The sequence below is a fragment of the Micromys minutus genome, assembly GCF_963924665.1.
Source record: "Micromys minutus genome assembly, chromosome: 1".
Taxonomy (NCBI): domain Eukaryota; kingdom Metazoa; phylum Chordata; class Mammalia; order Rodentia; family Muridae; genus Micromys; species Micromys minutus.
The window spans coordinates 140,414,349-140,436,922 of record NC_137969.1 but is presented as its reverse complement, the minus strand read 5'-3'; the positions used below and the strand labels follow the sequence as shown (position 1 = coordinate 140,436,922).

Genomic DNA, 22,574 nt, shown 5'->3' with positions numbered 1-22,574 from the left:
TATTGCAGAGGTATATCCATTCCCTGCATATATCCATTGCTGCCTGCATTCAGTCGTTAACTGGCACTACTTTTTGTCTTTCCACTACCAGGTACCAATCCCAGGAAAGGTAATTCCCAATGTCCAAGGATAGTTTCTACAGAACATGAGCCAATGTGGGAAACCTTTAGAATTGTATTTCTGTACAGTTTCTCCAAACATTTGATCATACCACCAGTGCATGTCAGTGTTATCTCACCCCAACTTTATTTTTTCTCATTTAGATACTCTGTATTTACATTCCATTAGAGATGTTATCCCTTTCCCCAGCCCTGCTCCCCTCCCCTCCCCCTCTGTTTCCCTTTACAAAGGGGCACTCCCTCCTAATCACCCTCTCCACCCCATTGCCTTGGCATTCCCCTACATTGGGAAAACATGCCCTCCCTGGGCCAAAGGCCTCTTCTCACATTGATGCCAGACACTGCCATCTTCAGCTACATATGCAGCTGGATCAATAGGTCTCTCAATGTGTGCTCAGGGGTTGGTGTTTTAGTCCATGGGAGTTTTGGAGGGTTTGGTTGGTTGATAATGTTGTTCTTCCCATGAGGTTGCAACCCCTTTCAGCTCCTTCGGTCTTTCTTTAACACCTTCATTGGGGTCCCCATGTTCAGTCCGATGGTTAGATGCAGGCATGCTCAGCTGAATCTATATGACTCTGACATAGTCCCTGAGGAGGTATCTCTTTCTGGTTCCTGCCAATAAGTATTTATTGGGATCAGCTATAGTGCTTGGATTTGGTGGCTGCATATGTGGTGGATCCCCAAGTGAGGCGGCTTCTCAGCGGTCTTTCCTTCAATCCCTGATCCTTCTTCCATTTCCTCTTGTGTTTTGTTCTCTCTTCTAAGAAGGACTGGGGGATCCCCATTTTAGCCTTCCTTCTCTTTGAGCTTTAAAGAGCTATAAAGTCTATGAATTTCCTGTCGCCCTAACTTTATGATTGCTCAGGTTTTTTTTTCTTTACAGTCTTTGCACACCTAGACACTGAGATGCAAAATATTTTATCATAATATCCTGTTTTCAGAGTGTCCCAAACACTCAGTCACTTTGTGACATTTTTAAACATTTGCATTGATCAGGATCACATGCTTTTTGCCATATTTTCCAACCACTGATGCTATTACTGTAATATTTGTATTGAAGAAGAAGAAGAAGAAGAAGAAGAAGAAGAAGAAGAAGAAGAAGAAGAAGAAGAAGAAGAAGAAGAAGAAGAAGAAGAAGAAGAAGAAAATCCAGAATACCTCTCATTGTGAACCAGAAATTATTTACTGTAGTAACCTTTGTGTGATGCTGACTCTTTAAAGTTAAAAAGTCAGTTTGAATTTTTTTAGTATTGTTTTTAATATTTCAAAAGATACATTCAAGTGTTACCAAATATGATATATGCTAATAAAGAACTTCAGGGAGAAATAATTTGAATATCCAAAATATTTGTCATAGGGCACTACTTGTTTTTTTTTTTAATATGCATTTTTCTCTCAAAAGGCCTGGAATCCGGAATAGAAGAAAACGTGTTTGGAAACCATGGATAGTTGCCCTCACCAGCACGGCTGTTTTGTTGGCTTTGGTAGTGCTCGTGGGTCTCCTTGTTTACTTCTTGGTGTATGGTGAGGCCCTACTTTATTATATTACTTTGAAAATTTAAAGACTCCCTACATGTATTACATTTATTTCTAAATCTTAGCCTTTTCTCTGATGACAAAATGAAATTTTCTTTTGAATAAAATTGGGAAATAATAATTCTTAATGGAAAAATGTATTTCTACTATTCAAACCTGAAGCTATGTAATACCACCCTTTGAACAGCAAAGAAGCTTGCCAGAAATGATATTTATGGTGCAATGATATACACTGTAACAGCAAAACCTGATTGTAGTAGAAATTTCAACTTTGCTGTCAACTTAATGTAACATTGCTTGACAGTTTAAATGTATGCATTGTCGATTAATATTAAGTACCGCCCATAAATGGTAGTGATTGTGTCAGGATACAACACACAACCCTGGTGGTTATGAAGATAGATAATCAAAAAATGACTGGGTGAGGAAGAGACTGGTTATTTACAGCTACTGGATTTTCTGAAGTGTACCAAATATATGACTATCAGTTTTTTTACTGTTGCTATAATAAAATGCTTTAGAAAACAGGATACTTTATTAATAGAAGAAGCTTCAGGAGTCTGACAGTGAGACAGGCTAGTTTTGGTGTCTGCAAGAAGCTCACAGGAACATAGACAGTAGAGGGGAGCATGTTGGAAGTGCCTGAAAAGGAGACCCCACAGCAGGAGGGCACAAAGTACAAGGAAGAGACCGACTTCCATAGGAATTAACCAAGGCCTGTGAGGTCTAACCCACTCTGTAAAAGCAATAGAAACCTCTGGGCAATAAGCCACAGTCAGCTCCTACTTGCTCCACCAGGGAGACTTACCCATGCCATTCAGTACTATTGGATGGAGGACCAAGCTCCCAACATAGAAGCTCTCACAAAGACAATATTGTATCCTCTACTTCTTCGTTTCAAAGGGATCAGTAGAAATCATCCATTTGTTTTCTCCTTTCAGATGAGAAGACTCATTACTACCAGGCCTCCTTCTGGATTCCCAGTATTAAATATAGCTCGGAATTGTCTGAAGAGTCGTCGAAATTTCAGACTAACCTGAAAGAAATAATCAACAATGAGGTAAATCTATGCTTTGCTACTAACATCCTTGCTATCCTGGAAGTGCATAAGGTGGCAAGAGGTAGCAGCAGATGCCTCATGTCAAGTTCTGGCCTCAACCAAATTCATATACAAATGTACAAGTATCCACATGTATACACACTCTTCTAAACATGTGAATACACACACACAGCACGCAGGCATGCAAAGCCAAACAAAACATAAGTGTAGAAATAATTATTAGCTTGTAAACACTACAGTGCAAGTCAGACTCAATCTTCAGTACAGACTTTCATCAGCAATTTAACAGTTCTAGCTGTGGATAGAGTAATAATTTCCCTAAAAGTAAATGTGCAGAACAGTTAACTAAGTTGGACATTGTATTTTTCCCATAAAGTTTAACAGTCAATAATGCAGATTAGTTATTATATAATATGTAAATGACAATGTATCTGTACATGTACAAGGATATGCATATTACCCAAGCACAACAGGTTCTTTAGATAGTAACTTGAAGTGATTTTAATGCTTTAGTAAATTTTCTAAATACTTTATAAGTACATATATGGTAGTATTACTTTATAAATGATATATGTACAAATAAAATGTTTTCTACAAAAATTCTAAAAAAAATAGAAAGAACCATATGGCCATTTGTTTTATTAATAGCTATTTTTTCTCCTGACATTCCTCTCAAAGGTCTGTCAAATATGACATCACATGACATTTCATTGAAGAGAATTTCACAAATTAAATGAGATGAATAGCAGCCCTAGTGTCATACACTTAACTCACTCTCCCTTAGTCCTACTGAGATCTGCGCACTGCCTGGTCAGATTCAGCTTGGCCAAGCTTAGCCTAGGATAAGCTTTTCTTTCTGACAGGCCAGTCCAATGAGTAATGGTAATAAATGGGCTGGCAAGAGACAGTGCCCTGCTGCCATTGCTCCTGCTTTGGTAGGAAGTAAGTTGTGTGAAAATCATTCACCACTGATGAACTGTTCCACATAAAAAAGGACAAATGGCACACAGAGGCATTCATAGATGTATTTTATTCTAGGTAAATATTTTGTGCATCTCTCTTGGTAAGTAATGAAGTTTGGAGAAATGTGTAACTGTCTGCATCCTCCTCCAAACTTCATCTGAAACTGTTTCACCAGAACTTAAAAACTAATCTTTTGATCACACTCAGAGACTAATATAACTGAGTTTTCAGATGCTGGGTACTGAGTGGATAACTTGTCAGTGCTTGGCATTCTTACACAGACAGGCACTAGGCTCCAGCTTTTAAAATGTCTGTCTTACTTCTACTCTGTGCTAATCGTCTTCAAACACATGGGAAGTTTTTGACAACAGGATCATGTTCAAATTAGCTTCTTGGAGATAATTACAAACATTTTTTTCTTTGCATTTTGTATCACAGTGAGTTTGAAGTAAGCATTTTGAAATGTACAATATTAATATTTGACAACATTCACTTTATTTTTCAGGTAGATGTGATATTTCAAAGATCCAGTTTAAAGCATCATTATGTCAAATCTCAAGTCGTCAACTTTCGGTAACCACAATTAAATAATTCACTTGAGGAAAAAGGCCAGTTTGTACTATTTAGTTATTTCTCACCTGTTTTCTCTGTAGCAAGGATCGAAAGACCTTACACATAGCAGAGAAAGCTCGCACTGTCTTCTTGGTTACAATTGCTCACAGCCTATCGTGGGAGTTCCCTGAATAATCATGTTCTATTTTCTACTGCTCATTCTCTTAAAAACTTCCTCTGCATTTCAGATGAAGACGACATCACTCCTAATCACTCCTGTTGATTTTGCTTGTTTTATAGCAAATACCTTTTAGGAATATTTAAAACACAAGGATCTCTCTATATCATTTAAGTACATTGTTGGATTTATAATTTTCCATTCTCAACATGATTATGATCAAGTTTTATAGGCAGAGAGTAACCTAGGGTTAACATCAGTGTAATATAGAAAGGGGAAGCTCATGAAAAGAAGCTGTACGAAATGTGTGTTTTATTTTCTTGAGAATGTAAGTAATACTCAAGTACTAATAATCTGCTATTTATAATAATTACTGGGTCACTGCCTCACTCCGGTGCCTTTCTTTTCCAGGCCCAGTAATGATGGTGTGAAAGCAGACGTACTGATTAAATTTCAGATTCCACGTAAGAATGTGGGCACTTTGAAAAGAGAAGCTGATAGCATTTTGCATAAGAAATTGCAATCCACCCAGGGCTTGTTGAAGAGAGACCTTTCATTACCTTACCTTAGAGGCAAGACCACTTTTTTTTTCTTCTCTCAATAGTTAACATTTTTTAAAACAATCTTCTGTTTACAGAGCAAGCTTTTTGATTTTACTATAAAATAAAACCATTTTTATTCTAGGTCTTTGAGTCACTGGATAATGCACAAATTGTCGCTCAATTCACACCAAAGATTATCTTCCCTTGGTTGGTATGAAAATAATCATAATAATTGTCTGATTACTCAAATATGAAAATATTTTCTGTTATCAAATCAAGCCTTAGCAACGTCATTTCAATTAAGAAACGAGTGTGGTATTTAAAAACAGCCTAAACTCCACTATTGATCTTTTCTTTGACAACAAATTATGCTTCCATGGATACAGGAAATGTGTCTGCTTGACCCAATAATGCCCATAAACACTAAGCTCAGCACTGGGTAGGGAGTGGGGCTCTGGCAAGTGTGTGATTTTTAGCTCTATAAGCTAACTTAGTCTCTTGAAAGTGAGCAAGATACAAAAGGGGTCTTTTAAAAGTCCATTTGTGATTCATCCTGTTCTCTTTAATATTTATTTTCTTTACGATTCTATTATGATGGGATTTTTAATTTTATCTCGTTTGGAATTTTATCGTTTTATTTGGGGCCTATCTAATGTGAACCCACACAAATTTGAACCCGTTTTTAACAAATTTGAGGATTTTTCAACCATTCTGTTTAAATGTTCTTTTTTAGACCCATGATCATTTCCCTCACCTCTAAAAATTCACAAGAACCAGTGTTCTGATTCGTATCCCATAGGCACCAGAGGCTTTGCTCCTTTGGATTGTTTTACTCTGTTCTTCAAGCTGAATGGTTCAGCTCTTGTCCTCAAGTTCACCATCCATCTGCACTAGGGACATCAGCAGCCAGTTCGACTGTTCCCACTGCTGTTATTCTTCTAATAGCTTGGCTCTTTGTTTGTTAATTCCAACCATTTTTCAGTGATTTTTTAAACAATTATTTCTACTGCTTTGTGACATTTTCTAGGTCTTTGATTGTGGCAGCTTTTCAAAATCTACGTCGGCTATTTCTAGAGTTCTAGATCTTCCCGAAATAGCATTGGTTGATTGTGTCCTCATTCAAACTGTAGATTTCCTATGTTGTTTTGTTTCTTTCTGTATTAAAGCTTGTATATTCTGAGCACTATATTGAGAATCTTGATTCTTTTTTTTAAGCACACAGTTAACCTATTTAAGACAGGAGTCTAGATTTAGTATCTACTAATATTACAAGGAAGTTCAGTCTTTTAGTTCAGTTGCTAGTAGACCCTCTGAGGACAGCCACGCTAGGCTTCTGTCTGCAAGCACATTGTGGCATCAGTGATAGTGGCAGGGTTTGATGTCCCCTGCTAGTCACAGTTGTAGAATTTGTTTCTCTGGACTTCCCTGTATGATAGTTCTCTGTGTACCTGGGTCTCCTTATGCCATTGAGGTGAATCAAGTGTCTAAAAACGTCTTCATAGATGTTTTGGTTTGTCCACTAGTTCTTTGTCTACAACATGGGAATTGGGATGGTTAAGGGTTTCCTACCATCGCTGCTTCTGGAGAAATGGACTTCCAGGCTTGGATTTTACAGATATCTGCATAGATTTCAATCGTCTTTCCCATTTCCTAGGACTTTGTAAGAAAAAAAAAAAAAAAAAAAAAAACCAGACTTTTCCTGGGATTGATTAAACTTATTGAGGGTTATGCATTGACAGACATTTCTGGTCTCTAGTCTATGAGAAGAAAGATTACAAAGCACAGCATTTATTCTACCTCAAATTCTGGAGTCATTCACTATTTTGTCTTCTTCACAGCTTCCAGAGATTTTTTTTTTTACTTTAATAAATTATGTTAGTATTAGGTATCTATATAAAATGCTACAGTATTGCCATACAATGTATGCAAATGTCCCCATGCAATTTGTGTGTGTGTGTGTGTGCTTGTGTGTGTGTAAGTATTGTGCCAAAATCAAACTCGAGACTTTGAGCATACTAGGTAAACTACTGACCAACTTTCTCAACCCCCTTATAATACCTAATATAGAATAAATTATATGTAAGTATGTGGTATCCAATATTGTTTAGTGAATATGATAGAAAAATACACGGTATCATGTTTGGTGCTTGCAAATATTTCTGAATGGGGGTTAGTTGAACCCACTGATACAGAATCCATAAATACTGTGTATACTGCAGCTTGTTACATTTATATAGGAAAAGGAGAAAAGGAGTCTGGAAATCTTGGCCCAGAACTGAAGCAGTACAACATTTTTATCAGGCAAGAAGAGCGCGCATCTATTCAGTCATGTCCTGTCTGAAGCCACAGAGGAGAGACAGAAACATAACAGATGGCTTTCTGAAGACGGCTGCAACAGATAAACTAAAGTTGCAAGACTTTTAAAGAGTTCATCTTAGAACTGATACCTGTTGTGTCTTTCCTGTTATTACATAAATAGCATAATGATGCCTGGCAATTAGTCCACCCTATTGGGTAGATTGTCTGAAGAACAGTGGAGATAAACTCTCTTGTAATATGTAGGCAAATAGATGCTTTCCTAATTCTTAATAATGGTTCTATAGAATTCTTAAATTTATACCAGTAATTATGGAGATCTTTATAGGAATGCTGCAATTAGGGCTCTGTAAGCCTTCATGTACCATGAGCTAATTGCACTAAGGAAATATTGTTATTGACACAACCTAACCCTAAAGACTTCCTATAATTAACTTTTGTAATGGTGGTTCCAACTCAATGTCCTTTGAGTCTGACCTAAAATAAAGACCTGAGCCTGAAATGTTAGATAGCTTTCTCCTGGTGATACTTGAGTCTGATTCTCAATGCATAAACTGAAATTCAGAGCAATACAAGTGATTTGGGGAGACAGACACAGCTTATACCAATTTCTATTTTGATTTATGAATAAAAATGATAACATGTTGAATAGTAGAATCTGACACAGTAGAAAAAAAAGTCCATGGTCACATCCTAGAGGCATTGAAGATAATTCAAGTACCTTTAATATATATCAACAAGCAACTAAAGCTAGGAGTAAGGACTTATAAGATTATATGTTATAGGGCATATGTAAAAATGGTCCTATACCTCTTAAATTTAACTTCTACTTCAATAGATGTATTCAAATACATAAAATGGCATTAATTTTTAAGGCAATCAATGTCTGCTGATGCTAATGACTTTGTATTTGTACAAGAATCTTCCTGAAATTTATGTGTAGTCAGAAACTTAGTTACTATTTCTCTTCCTCTTTTTATGGCTTATGCTACTGTTTTTATATTGAGCGTCCTAATCAGTAAAGTTTTCCCAGTCTGGGAATTTCCTGTCATGCAGGCATTGTATTTTAAAAGGTAGGAATTATGTTACTGAGCAATGACTTTGGTTTTATTGTTTTTCCAGAAATGAATGCAGCACAAGCAGAACATATTCTGAACAGCAGTAAGTCCAGGAATCTCACTAATATGTTATCAAATCAGAAGATCAAACTCACAGGGTTTTGGTCATTCCCTATATTGACATATCCCATTTCTTAAACACCTATAATATTTCTCAGTTTCTCAATACAGCTAACTTTTAATCAATGAAAAATTACTAATAAAATGTTTTTACAGGTTCTGTGGTAACATCTTCTCTTTCAGTAGTAAGATTCATGGATGGCATTTTAAAAACCACTTCCTTGAATTTTTATCATTTATTTTTATTTAATTTATTTTGCTAAAGTATAAAATTTTGCACAGATTTAAATGAAACTCACTAATGATAGTACTGAAAATAATATTTACTTAGTGGATTTTAAAATATTATATATGAAATTTGTCAGCAATAAATGCCAATTATTAGTACAATCACCTATTACATATAACAGGACTCAGAAAATGCAAAAAACTAATTTCAAGAAATGTAAAGAAATAAAATAATTAAAATCTAATTTCAAAGAAAAATTGCTTGTAAACAATTTTAAGGCACTAAATAAGATAAGTAACTTATAATTATTAATGACTTAATTACAAGACTATACATCCTCAATCAACTTTAATATCCATCATCCTTCTCACATTTACCATTACTGTCGATGGGTATTTTAAAGGCAAGCCGCGTCCATAAATCTTTTCACGTTTAACTACTTGCCAAAGACATCCAGACACATTTGTAACTCTCTACAGATAGCCGTGTTCTTTTCTTCTGCGTGGCAGGTTGCGGCTTGGGGATGGAGTACCCACCCACGGCAAGAATTGCTGACGGCAAACCTGCAGAACAAACTTCTTGGCCTTGGCAGAGCAGCTTGCAGGTGGAAGGCACCCACCTCTGTGGTGCATCTCTCATTGGCTCCCAGTGGCTCGTGACCGCTGCTCACTGCTTTGACAAGTGAGTCCTCAGGATACACCTCAGGGTCCCCAGTGAGTTTTCAGGATGCACCTCAGGATCCCCAGTGAGTCCTCAGGATGCAACTCAGGGTCCCCAGTGAGTCCTCAGGATGCATCCTCAGGGTCCCCAGCATCACTGTATCTCACATTTGCATCCCATCTTTCTTTCCTCCTCTTCATCCTTTCCATGAGCATCTCAGCCCCTGGTAACAGGAGTAGTAAAGATGATCAGTTCCTGAAGAACAGTGCAAAGAATAGATTGCTTTCAAGTCTGATTGAAAATACCTTTTGCAGTAATCTCAGCTTTAATTAGAAACAAGCCGACACTGAAAACCCAAGTATGTGCACCAGTCTTCCTGAAACACAGTGAAGTTTTCTCTTAGTTCCATAAATCATATCCCAACCTATAATTCATATCTGATATTCTATGTTTTTATTCTCTGTATGGCTGCTAAAGATGGAATGTATAGTACTGTCATAGGAAAAAGGAGATATGGTGACCCTAGTGATACCCAAATAAAATGGAATGTTTCTTAATGGCTAGAAAACAAACTGTCAATATGGGAAAGCCTAAAAACAAGAAATTCTTAAAGGCCAGTTCAAGTATGACCTTAAAAAATTGCCCACACAGAATCTTTGGCAACTATAGACCAGAAGTAACCCTACTGTACTCCTTTGAATTTTTGGTCAGTTATAAAAACCCCAAACTGTGGACAGTAAGTTTTGGAAGAACCCTCAGCAATCCACTGACCACACGGAAGATCGAGTCCATCATCGTCCACGAGAACTACGCATCCCACAAACACGATGATGACATCGCTGTGGTCAAACTCTCCAGCCCGGTGCTGTTTTCTGAAAACCTGCGCAGAGTCTGTCTCCCCGATGCCACTTTTCAAGTCTTGCCGAAGAGTAAAGTGTTTGTCACTGGATGGGGAGCCCTGAAAGCGAATGGTGAGTATTTCAAGAAAAACGAGGACACCAACAGTACAAGCCTATGTTGCTTTTGCATGGAGATATCCAAGTACAAAATTACAAAGTATAAATCAAAATAATCCCACGACAATCACGGGAAACTTAAAAAAAAACTTCTATGAAAAATTCAGCTGTAAGTCGTATTCATACACTTAGCCTTTGATATAGTTGTTCTATAAGATGCAGCACAAATATTTATTGTTTTATAGACGAGATTTTAATTTTCGTATTCCTGAAACGTTCACTTCAAAACTTGCCAGACCATATTCTTTCACATCGCCTTCTTTCAGGCCCCATGTTTCATATGTTGAGTTTTTGGGTCTGTCTGACTCATACAGTTTGCAAACACTAGTAATGATGTGCTTCTGGGGAGCTAACTGCTAAACAGTAAGTGACTCAGCCACAGAATCCTGCCTGCCGTTCAGTGGTAAAGGGGGACTTCTGATCAGTGCACCCCTGAAGCTACCGTTGAGCTGATGGCAATATAAAGTCGAGACATATGACATTTCCCTGCACTAAATCGTACCCAATAAGCAGTACATACAGACTTTTAGATGTGGGCCTGAGTCTTGGGTTCTTACACTTCCGCTGCTGCTGCTGCTGTGGTTTCTTTTCTTTCTTCCCTTCCTTCCATTCTTTCTTCTTTCTGTCTGTCCGTCTGTCCTTCCTTCCTTCCACCCTTCCTTCCTTCCTTCTTTCCTTTCTTCTTTCTTCCTTTCTTCTTCCTCTTCTTCTTTCTCTCTCTTTTCATTCTTCTTGATATTCTTGCTCTTCTTGATATTCTTGCTCTTCTTGTTCCCCCTCACTTCACCCTCCCCTCTCCCCTCCCCTTTCCTCCTTCTTCTTGTTTTTTCTTGTTTTATTTGGATGTGTTTTTTTTTCTACATTGTGAACTGAGATGAGGATTGCCCAGATCTTTTTTATTCTTTCTTTGCAAGATTTATCCCAGCAGAGAATGCTTCTGAGATCTTGTAAAATGGAAATTTCCTTTTCTCAGTAGCATTTCTTCCTTGAATAGTCAATATTATAAAATAACTTAGTGTCCTTTCAAATATTTGAATCATGCATTGTAGTTAAAAATAAAGAGAACTTGGAAGCACTTGCAATTAAAATTGGAAGTATTTTAGGTCACTTAGGAGACTGTTGAGATTGGTCAATGGGTAAGGGTGCATACTCCAAACCTGGAAGACTGATTTTGAACCCCAGGACCTACATGGTAAGAGAGATTTCCCTGGGAGTTGTTCTCTGACCTCCACACACCAGCAGGGTTGCTTGTGCACTGACACAACCAATCCACACATACCTCCACCCCACACGGAAATAAATAAGTAAGTGTGTTTCTATTTAAATGAATCACAGTTAGTGAAACAGCATCTGGTGTAGCAAACACTGCTAGATTGTCAACACAAACAAGGTTAAGATTGGATTAAATCTGTCTAAAGAGCAGGCAGTAATCAGCTTCTTTCGCTGGAAGCATTTCAAGCGGAACAAAAGCTGGAGAGAAATGTCCAGAGATCTTCCCACACCTAACCCTGTGACGTGGGAAGGCAGTGAGTAAAAGACAATCTTTTGAAGATGACAGAGAAATGTCACCTTTCCAGCAAGTCAGTCTGAGTGACAGAATCAATCCATCAGTTTTCTAACCAGAAAACTGGATCCCTTTACTTATGCTTTAAAACAAACACATGGAAGAAAACTAAATTTTCTTTTTTTTTCAACATCTTTCTTTTAGACTTTAGCTTGTGTTTTTCTTTTTTTATTAATCATTTTATTTGTTTATTTCAAATGATATTCCCATTTCCAGTTACCCCTCCACCAGCCCACCTCATCCTCTTCCCTTTTGCCTCTGTGAGGGTGCTCCTTCACCCATTCAGCCACTTCTGCCTCACCCCTCTAGCATCTCCCTACCCTGGGCCACCAAGGTAACTCAGACACAAAAGAACACACAAGGTATGTACTTCCTGTTTAGTGGATTTTAGTCTAAATGCTCATAATATGCATTATACAGTCCTTTCAACATCTTAAGTCTTCTCTGTTAACACTGAGATCGGCTGTAAACTCATGAGCATTTTAAATGCACAGCCCTAACTGCTCCAGTGTCCTAGAATAACTATGCTAACTGCAATTCAAATGTTGGGTAAGGTGCTATCTCAAATGGTTTTACTCTTTGTCCTAATCAGGATTTCTATTCCTGCACCAAACATCATGACCAAGAAGCAAGTTGGGGAGGAAAGGGTTTATTCAGCTCACACTTCCATATCACTGTTCATCACCAGAGGAAGTCAGGACTGGAACCCAAGCAGGTCAGGATGCAGGAGCTGATGCAGAGGACATGGAAGGATGTCACTTACTGGCTTGTTTTCCTGGCTTGCTCAGCTTTCTTATAGAACCCAGGTCCACCAGCCCAGGGATGACACCACCCACAATGGGCTGGGCCCTCCCCCTTGATCACTAGTTGAGAAAATGCCTTACAGCTGGACCTCATGAAGGCGTTTCCTTAAGGGAGGTTCCTTCTCTGTGATAGCTCCAGCTTGTGACAATACAAAACCAGCCAGGACACTGTTTTAACATTAACTTCTCCATTGTATGCAGAAGTAAAATTACTCTCAGTAACTTCCCCCAAGTCCCTGAATTCTTAATTATGGTAATATTTCTTAAAATTTTCTCTGTTGTTTATGAAATTAGAGCATGTAACCTCACATACTTGCCTTGTTACTTATATTAATGCTGGAATAACTCCATATTTCCAATTGTTCTGAACCTGTTTATAAAAAAGAAATAGAATTTCATATGAATGGCATGTTTATGAGAAGCTGTTAAAGGGGGCATGAAAGCACAATGTTTTAAAAGTAGTATTTCTGCATGGTACTGGTACAGAAATAGGCATGTGGATCAATGGAATAGAATAGAAGATCCAGAAATGAGCCCTCATGTATATGGTCACCTGATTTTTGACAAAGGAGCTGTAGACATTCAATGGAAAAAGGACAGCCTATTCAACAAATGGTGCTGGTCCAACTGGCACTCAGCAAGCAAAAGAATGAAAATAGACCCTTTCTTATCTCCTTGTACAAAGCTCAAGTGTAAGTGGATCAAAGATCTCCACATTAAAGCAGACACACTGAAACTATTAGATGAGAAAGTAGGGAAAACCTTAGAACACATAGGCACAGGAGAAAAATTTTTGAACAAAACACCAATGGCTCAAGCTCTAAGGTCAAAGATTAACAAATGGGACTTAATGAGATTGCAAAGTTTCTGTAAGGCTAAGAACATTGTCAAGAAAAAAAAATGGCAACCAATAGAATGAGAAAAGATCTTTACCAACTCCACATCAGATAGAGGCCTAATATCCAAGGTATACAAAGAACTCAAAAAGCTAGACACCAGAGAATCAAATAACCCTATTAAAAATGGGGTACAGAGCTAAACAAAACGTTCTCAATTGAGGAATATCGAATGGCTGAGAAATATCTGAGGAAGTGCTCAACATCCTTAGCCATCAGGGAAATGCAAATCAAAACAACCCTGAGATTCCACCTCACACCAGATCCAAAACTCAGATGACAACAGATGCTGGCAAGGTTGCAGAGAAAGAGGAACACTTCTCCACAGTTGGTGGGGTTGCAAACTAATACAACCACTCTGGAAATCAGTCTGGTGATACCTCAGAAAATTGGACATAATACTACCTGAAGACCCAGCTATTCCACTTCTGGGCATATACCCCAGAGACACCTTAGTACACAACAAAGATATATGCACCACAATGTTCATAGCAGCTCTATTTATAATAGCCAGAAGCTGGAAAGAACCCAGATGTCCTTCAGAAGATGAATGGATACAAAAATTGTGGTACATATACACAATGGAATACTACTCAGCCACCAGAAACAATGACTTAACCAAATTCTTAAGAAAATGGCTGCATCTAGAGAATATCATCCTGAGTGAGATAACCCAGTCACAAAAGAACAGACATAATATGCAGTCACTGATAGTGGGATGCTAACCCCAGAGGCTCGGACTGCCCCAGAAACAACTCACAGACTGTAGAAGTCCAAGAAATAAACAAAACAAAACAAAACAAAAAAATAGTCATGCTCAATCCTTACTCACCAAGAACACACTGACAAATTCCGGGTTGTACCCTGTATTACATGTACTGTCTGCTCATTGTAAAAAAAAAAAATCTTTACACACCAAGAAAACTTTGACTATTTTCAGGTTGCATCTTGTTTTACATGTACTTTATGCTCATTGTTACTGGTGGGATCTTTATCACACTATCAAACCTTTAAAAAAAAAGTACTGACAAAAATGTATTGTATAATTTTATGCAAAAAATGCTTAAAATCTGTACATTTATCTTTGTTTTGTAAAATAAAGTTGTTAAAAAAAAGAATGACACACAAAAAGTAGTATTTCATTCAAGAAAACGGCTATTGTGCATTACAATCAATGCAAACAAATCAATCAATGTAGTTAGTCAAGAAAATATCTTCCTGTTTGCATTAATGTTTGTTTTGAACAGCAAATCACACTTTTTTTTTTCTGTAAACATCATCCTTTTCATGAAGCAGCTCGATCCCATAGAATAAAATTTAATTTTATTCTTGGTGATGCTCTTTTTTCTAAATGACGCCTAAATATGAAACATCTGTGTTCTCTGTAAAGCGATGTAGGATGTAGATTTCAGGTGATGAGAAATACCTTGTGTCTAAACTGGCTATTTACCAATGTGGCCCACAGCAAGACTCTTGTTTTTTTTAATATTGCCAATTAAAATTTATTTATTTTTTAAACTTTATTTTAAAAAACAAAGATAAAAAAATTTAAACATTTTTGCATACATGTATACAGATACAATTGTGGCAGTGCCTGGCTTTTTTCTTTTCTTTTCTTTTCTTTTTTTTTTTTTTATAATGAGCAAAAAGTACATGTAAAACAGGGTGTAACCCGGATTTTGTCATTGTGTTCTTGGTGTGTAAGGATTGAGCATGACTTTTTGTTTTGTTTTGTTTTCTTGAACTTCACACAGTCTGTGAGTTGTTTCTGGGGCAGTCCGAGCCTCTGGGGTTAGCATCCCACTATCAGTGACTGCATATTATGTCTGTTCTTTTGTGACTGGGTTATCTCACTCAGGATGATATTCCCTAGATGCAGCCATTTTCTTAAGAATTTGGTTAAGTCATTGTTTCTGATAGCTGAGTAGTATTCCATTGTGTAAATGTACCACAATTTCTGTATCCATTCATCTACTGAAGGACATCTGGGTTCTTTCCAGCTTCTGGCTATTATAAATAGAGCTTCTATGAACATTGTGGTGCATGTATCTTTGTTGTATATTAAAGTGTCTCTGGGGTATATGCCCAGAAGTGGAATAGCTGGGTCTTCAAGTAGTACTATGTCAAATTTTTTGAGGTATCACCAGACTGATTTCCAGAGTGGTTGTATCAGTTTACAACCCCACCAACAGTGGAGAAGTGTTCCTCTTTCTCTGCAACCTCGCCAGCATCTGTTGTCATCTTAGTTTTGGATCTTGGCCAATCTGACTGGTGTGAGGTGGAATCTCAGGGTTGTTTTTGATTTGCATTTCCCTGATGGCTAAGGATGTTGAGCATTTCCTCAGATGTTTCTCAGCCATTCGATATTCCTCAATTGAGAACGTTTTGTTTAGCTCTGTACCCCAATTTTAATAGGGTTATTTGATTCTCTGGTGTCTAGCTTTTTGAGTTCTTTGTATACCTTGGATATTAGGCTGATGTGGAGTTGGTAAAGATCTTTTCTCATTCTGTTGGTTGCCGTTTTGTTTTCTTGACAATGTCCTTAGCCTTACAGAAACTTTGCAATCTCATTAAGTCCCATTTGTTAATCTTTGACCTTAGAGCTTGAGCCATTGGTGTTTTGTTCAGAAAATTTTCTCCTGTGCCTATGTGTTCTAAGGTTTTCCCTACTTTCTCATCTAATAGTTTCAGTGTATCTGGTTTAATGTGGAGATCTTTGATCCACTTACACTTGAGCTTTGTACAAGGAGATAGGAAAGGGTCTATTTTCATTCTTTTGCATGCTGAGTGCCAGTTGGACCAGCACCATTTGTTGAATAGCACAGCAAGACTCTTAACCAGGTGAATATCAGTTTCCTCAGCTAAAAATCCAAAATAAATCTTTGGAAGTTTTTTTGCAGGGATCAAATATTTGATAATAATTCATGTACCAAACATGGTATCTACACATAGATGTCACCTCAGAGTGTAACTCATTCTGAATTGTCATCCAGTCCCGAATTCAGATATCCTCATCTCCTCATGTTTAATCTACTCACCTATTTATTGTTTCCTTATTTAGGTCCCTTTCCCAATTCTCTGCAAGAGGTTGAAATAGAGATCATAAGTAATGATGTATGTAACCAAGTGAATGTATACGGTGGTGCTATATCGTCAGAAATGATATGTGCTGGATTCCTGACAGGAAAACTAGATGCCTGTGAGGTGAGTAGACTCTAAATCACAAAGATAACTTTTCAATAAGTATGAAATCATTGATCACAGAGTAATGTCATTTGACACAATTCTATGAAATTAACTTGGGTAGGAAAGAGGAAACATGAGAAGGGACTGAAGAAAAAACCATATAACGCCTTATGACACACAATATTGAACAGGGCTGTCTCAACAAGGTTTTTATTGCAAAACAGAATTCTTAGGGGAGATCAGGAATTCATATAGCTAGTAAACCACAAGTATGAAGCCACAGACTAATGCAGACTAATTTCAAGCCATAGTGAGAGATCTACTGTTATCTGACCTTAAATAGTTTATTCCAATTATTGTTTAGATATCTGTATTATTTAGGAGAAAAATAATCTGCTATTATTCCTATGAATGTAGTACATTATACATCATTTTTCAAATTATGCCAATAGCATTTTGTCCATACTTACAACACAATAATTTTAAGCACTAAGCATTTAAAATCACAGTATCAGGTCTAGTGTATAGGTATTTGAAGGACTGGAAATAACTAAGAAATCAAAGACGTGACATATAGCATTTGCGAGCTGGCACAAGAGCAAAACAATTCCTTGAGAAATTAATATCGGCTCTGATAATTTGGCATATGACATTTGTTGTAAGCAAAGCTGTTACCAATGACCTGACATTGGCTATCATGTCATGATAATAAACATTCATTCACTTATTTACATAGGTTTTTGTGAACCAATGTCTATTGTAGATGTTACTAAAAAATAAAAATAAAAATAAACCTAACATTAAAAAAATTGCAATGATTTGACTATTTCATTAGGGCAGGAGTTACTGAAACAAAAGAATAAAGTCAGGATTCAGCTAGACATTCTAGAATACAAGGCTTCCTTCCTTTCTCTCTGAGAAGAGGAGGAGAAGAAAGAAGAAAAACAAGAAGAAGAAGAAGAAGAAGAAGAAGAAGAAGAAGAAGAAGAAGAAGAAGAAGAAGGAGAAGGAGAAGGAGAAGGAGAAGGAGAAGGAGAAGGAGAAGGAGAAGGAGAAGGAGAAGGAGAAGGAGAAGGAGAAGGAGAAGGAGAAGGAGAAGGAGAAGGAAAAGAAGAAGGAGGAGGAGGAAGAGGAGGGGGAGGGGGAGGAAAAGGAGGGGGAGGAGGAGAAAAAACAAGATGTTCCAGCAAACAGAATCATAAGACCTACAGAATTAAAATGATCTACACAGGAGCTGACCTTCTTGTCCCCTGGGCTCACACTCTCCACCTGCCTTTTACCGTGTGTACAGAAAGAGAACGAGGATCCTAGTTGTAATAGATGTGTGAGGGAAGGGGACTAAGGAGAACCACCTTTAGTAGTTGGAGGTGTTCACCAGATGCTAAGAGACCAAGAAGAAGAGGAAGAACTGTGGAAAGGAAGGACCAATGGAGCAGTTTCAGAAGCCTCTGCCTCTTCCAAATTATTATTTTCCCCATTCTAAGAACCTATAGTAAACTATCTCAGGTTTTGGAAAGAATAAAGTCATTACTCAGAGATGAATTATTAAATCTTTTGTTGAGTTCATAGGCTAAAGATAACTGAGAATCCTTCATCATTAAAACATAGATGTGTTTATTGGGAATTCCACCTTAGCCTTTCAGTAAAAAGATGTTACACATTTGATAGAAAATTTCAGAACACCCTTCTATTGTTTAGTGAATGTGGAATGAGGTGAGAATCTAATTTAAAGTAAAGCATCACTTCTAGCTAATAAAGTTAGAATGAATTTATCAGTCAGGAGCCAGTGAGCTCTTATTTCCTACACCTTCTTGTTTATTGAATTGACAGTTTCTTACTCTTTTCTAGGGTGATTCTGGAGGACCTCTGGTTATTTCCGATAATAGGAATAAGTGGTATCTTCTTGGAATTGTTAGCTGGGGAATAGACTGTGGAAAAGAAAACAAGCCCGGAATTTACACAAGAGTGACTTATTATCGGAACTGGATTCAATCTAAAACTAACATCTAATTCAACAGCCCCACCCTCATCCAACCTGGAGTGTCACACGTGGCTTCGGGCAAATTGTATTCCATGCTCGTTGCCATGTGCATAGTCAAGATGCAAATGAGCATGGTGTGGCGACCTTCCTCTTAAGTCAGAAGGGGACAGACTTTCTTTCACATCATTGGAAGGGTTCCACTGACTAGGAACAAAGAAGATGCTGTCTGCTTCACAAAGATCTACCGTTCTGCAAAGCGTCTGGTCATCTCCCTGCTCGCCTCTGTTCTCCTACTTCTTGTTTTGCAACTTATATCAATCTGGAAGCTGAATAAATGCTAACTGTCCAGCCATCCTCTGCTTTTCTCAAGAGATCATCTCCTTCTCTGATTCCTCCATAGCTTTTGGCAGTTTGTCCATCCCACTGAATGGACAGGGCAGGTTAATTAGTTTATGGTAACACAATGCTAAAGGAACCACTGGATATGAGACTAGGACTTAGGAGATGGAGCAGGTCTGTTCCTTTTCATCTTCAGATACGCGTTTAACCTTTCTCTAAACTTTGTATTTATATTTGTGCATATTTTATTTTCTTTAGATAATTTTGCTGATGTGTGTTTTGAACCAAGTTCACCCACATGGTTTTTTAATGACATGAGACAATTATAGATATATTTGTATAAATACCTTTCTATATTTGGAAATTAAACATGATTTTTTTGTTCCTTTTATTAATAAAATGTAACTGAGCAAGAATCTAAGATGGTTACTTTCAGCTCCATCTCCAAAATGAGAGATGTTTCAACATTTGTATAAATTTATTTTTCAATTCTATGTTATTTTATCTTAATTCATTCTATTTAAACAGCTTTATTTTCAACCAGATTTAGAATAATTAAGTACCTATATAATGCACAGTCAGCATTAATGAATTTTAAGAAAACATAAACATCTGACATTTGAAGCTAAACTACCAACAGACATTCATAAAATACTTGATATGAGAGGTCAGTAAAGCTGTTGTGCAATATTTGAATTTAAATAGTAAGTATATTCTTCAATAGGATATTTATATAAGTCATTCAAATAATCTGGAAAGCATCTTTAGAATATCTTAGTTTGAACAATAAATTGTCATTTTCATATGTATTTAGCTGCACATCTTATAGTATCTCATGTGAATGTAGAATAGTATCAAGCCAAACTCAGACTTACTCTGTGCATCCCAATCTTCATCCCCTCTCATCATTGCTGAATTATCTGCTGTCTCAAGTTGTTATTTTGCTTTCATTTCTATTTTGGCTTTGAATTAAGTCTTTTGTATTTGCTGGAATGCATTTATGATAATAAACCAAACTCTTTCTTTCTGAGTTGTCAGTGGAAGTGATTGATCAATGTCCATGCTGGTGAACTGTGTCACACGGTCTCTGGAAAAAGGAGAGCCTGAAGGACATTGTAGGCTTCTTGGTAACATTCCTTACTTCTCCACAGGAGTTATTTGTAGGACCCAGTCCCCCACCACCTTCAGCCAAATTATAACAATCAAAAGACTCCAGATATTGCAACATGTTTCCAGTGGAGAAAGACTACTTCTAGTTGAGAACAAGGACAACGAGGTCAGTAGGGAAAAAGTCACTGCAAAAGGCCAAGCACTCTGCTCCATCCTTGTCTCTGCACCTCTTGTAGGGAGCACAAATTTTAGGTCAAAGGTTTGTGGGTGGGTTGCAGAAGTGAACTTGGTCTTCATGTGGGTCCCCAACAGGTGGAGCAGAGACTGTCTCTGACTCTCTTGCCTGCCTCTGGATCTATTTCCGTAGCCGGACTGCCTTGTCTGGCCTCAGTGGGAGAGGATGTGTCCTGCAGTGACTATGGTATGTCAGGATAGGTTGGTACCTGGGGCAGGATGGGGCTTCTCCTTTTCAGAGGAGAAGGGGAGGGAGAGGGGAAAGCGGAAAAGGTTATAAAGGTGGACACTGGTAAAGGAGCTATAATTAGGATGTAAAATAAATAAATTAATTAATTAATGAAAAAATTCATGCTCTTAGGGTCTCCTCACCAGCATTTGGAAACACTCTTATTATCTTACTTTTAATGATGCCACTGCATTTAAATTCTGTAGTGTCTGCGACTGCAGCATATCTACATAATTCTAGTCAAATGCAGATCTCTTAGAAACTGAACTTGTTTGGAGGAAATTGGAAAATATCCATTTTCAAACACTCAGAAAACAGACAGAAGTCAGACAGAAGTCAGGGAGGTACTGTTACAGATATAGTGGAATTGCTTTCGGGTTCCTAAGTCATGAATGGCAGCTGCAAATGTGGTTTTGGATCAAATAAATAGGGTATCACCTGAATGACATTTATGAATTGAGCTGAGGCAGAATGGCTCAGCCTGTCCCCAAATGACATGGCAGTGTAGAAAAACAAAGCATCATGAAGGCTATTCTGTTCAATATGGCAGCCAATATCCAGATTTAAGTTAATTTTTAAAAATAAATTTTATTTCCTTGTTTGGACCAATCATACAATAAGCAAAAGAAAATAGCCACACGTGACTGATGGGCACATAAATATAGAGCATATTTGTCATTACAGAAAAAATCTAATAGATGCAGCTAATGCTTACTATCCTAGGAAGCACCAATATGATCACTTCGTCCTTCATCTAACAAATTTCTTGAACCTATACATGGAATCTCCAATAAATAAAAATGTCAGAGCTACGTTAAAGATTCCTTAAATCTGATTAATTTATTATAAAGTCTGTGAGTCAGGAGAGTTGGAATGTTGCAGATCCAAAGCCCAATTTTCTTGGTTTACCTCTAGGAGCCATTTATTGCCCATCTGTGTATATGAACTAACATCCTTGTGAGTATAAGGTCAATTCTATTAGAATGTGCTAGTATTAGATTCCATAAACCCAAAAGCTAAGAATGTCCTCAGATAGCATCTGAGGCCTTTAGCAGAGTCTTCCTTAATTTTTCGTAATGAGCTGCCTAATAGTCCCATAAAAATATTTTATGTGCCTTAATTTCTACCTTTCTTTTGTTCTGTAACTATAAAAATTTAACAAACACGCTACCACATTAGAGCATAGCTATCAGTAAAACTTGAATTTATATCCCAAGGTCATAGTCACCCATATTGAATTTAGAATAAACTCTATTGTGTTCCCTGTGAGTGAGAGCTACATGTTTGTTGTACATAATCTCTATGCATTGTATCAGGCATTCCAGATGTTGTGTGTACAGCTGTGTTCAAAACCAGTCTCTACTCTGAAGGCCATGGAGAGAATTTCTGGCATCTTAGGTAACTATCACCTAAAGCAGTAGGTCCCTTGGGGAAATGTGTGTTGGCTGGCATGGCCATGTTTAGATTCTTCTTCTGGGAGCCATTTGTACCAGAAAAAAAGAGAACTTGTTAAGATGTAGCACCCTTGCCCAGTACCACATGCAAGACTGATGTCAAAATCCCAGAAACAGAGTTTTCAATCTGCTTTAGAAAAATATCAAAGAATATTGCCAATTAATGATATATTTAATATATATTAATATTCAACATATATTAATATATAATATAATTTTATGATATATTATAATATATAATATATGCATAATGTGTAATATATAGTACACAATATATGATGTATGATATATTATATATAGCATGTAACACATAATGAAATATTTAACATTTATGTATACTTATTATATATTAATGTATATAGTACATCAACAGACTATTTCTTAGCCCAGGAAGAGGTATTTATGGCAATCAAACAAAAGAATAATAAT

At 37.2% G+C, this 22,574-nt stretch overlaps 1 protein-coding gene across 1 annotated transcript in view; it reads left to right on the top strand.

Moving 5' to 3' along the window:
- LOC308414912 (ovochymase-1-like) overlaps nucleotides 1-18,808 on the top strand; it is a gene marked incomplete at both ends in the record, with an annotated part of 153,473 nt that extends 134,665 nt beyond the window's left edge. Inside the window, 10 exons of the mRNA XM_080910084.1 lie at nucleotides 1,522-1,643; nucleotides 2,597-2,715; nucleotides 4,184-4,251; nucleotides 4,332-4,406; nucleotides 4,820-4,872; nucleotides 8,389-8,427; nucleotides 9,183-9,354; nucleotides 10,045-10,304; nucleotides 16,674-16,816; nucleotides 18,647-18,808. Of these exons, the coding sequence (XP_080766210.1) occupies nucleotides 1,522-1,643; nucleotides 2,597-2,715; nucleotides 4,184-4,251; nucleotides 4,332-4,406; nucleotides 4,820-4,872; nucleotides 8,389-8,427; nucleotides 9,183-9,354; nucleotides 10,045-10,304; nucleotides 16,674-16,816; nucleotides 18,647-18,808 (1,213 nt within the window). The remainder of the gene's footprint in view (nucleotides 1-1,521; nucleotides 1,644-2,596; nucleotides 2,716-4,183; nucleotides 4,252-4,331; nucleotides 4,407-4,819; nucleotides 4,873-8,388; nucleotides 8,428-9,182; nucleotides 9,355-10,044; nucleotides 10,305-16,673; nucleotides 16,817-18,646) is intronic.
- Nucleotides 18,809-22,574: the final 3,766 nt, after the last annotated feature.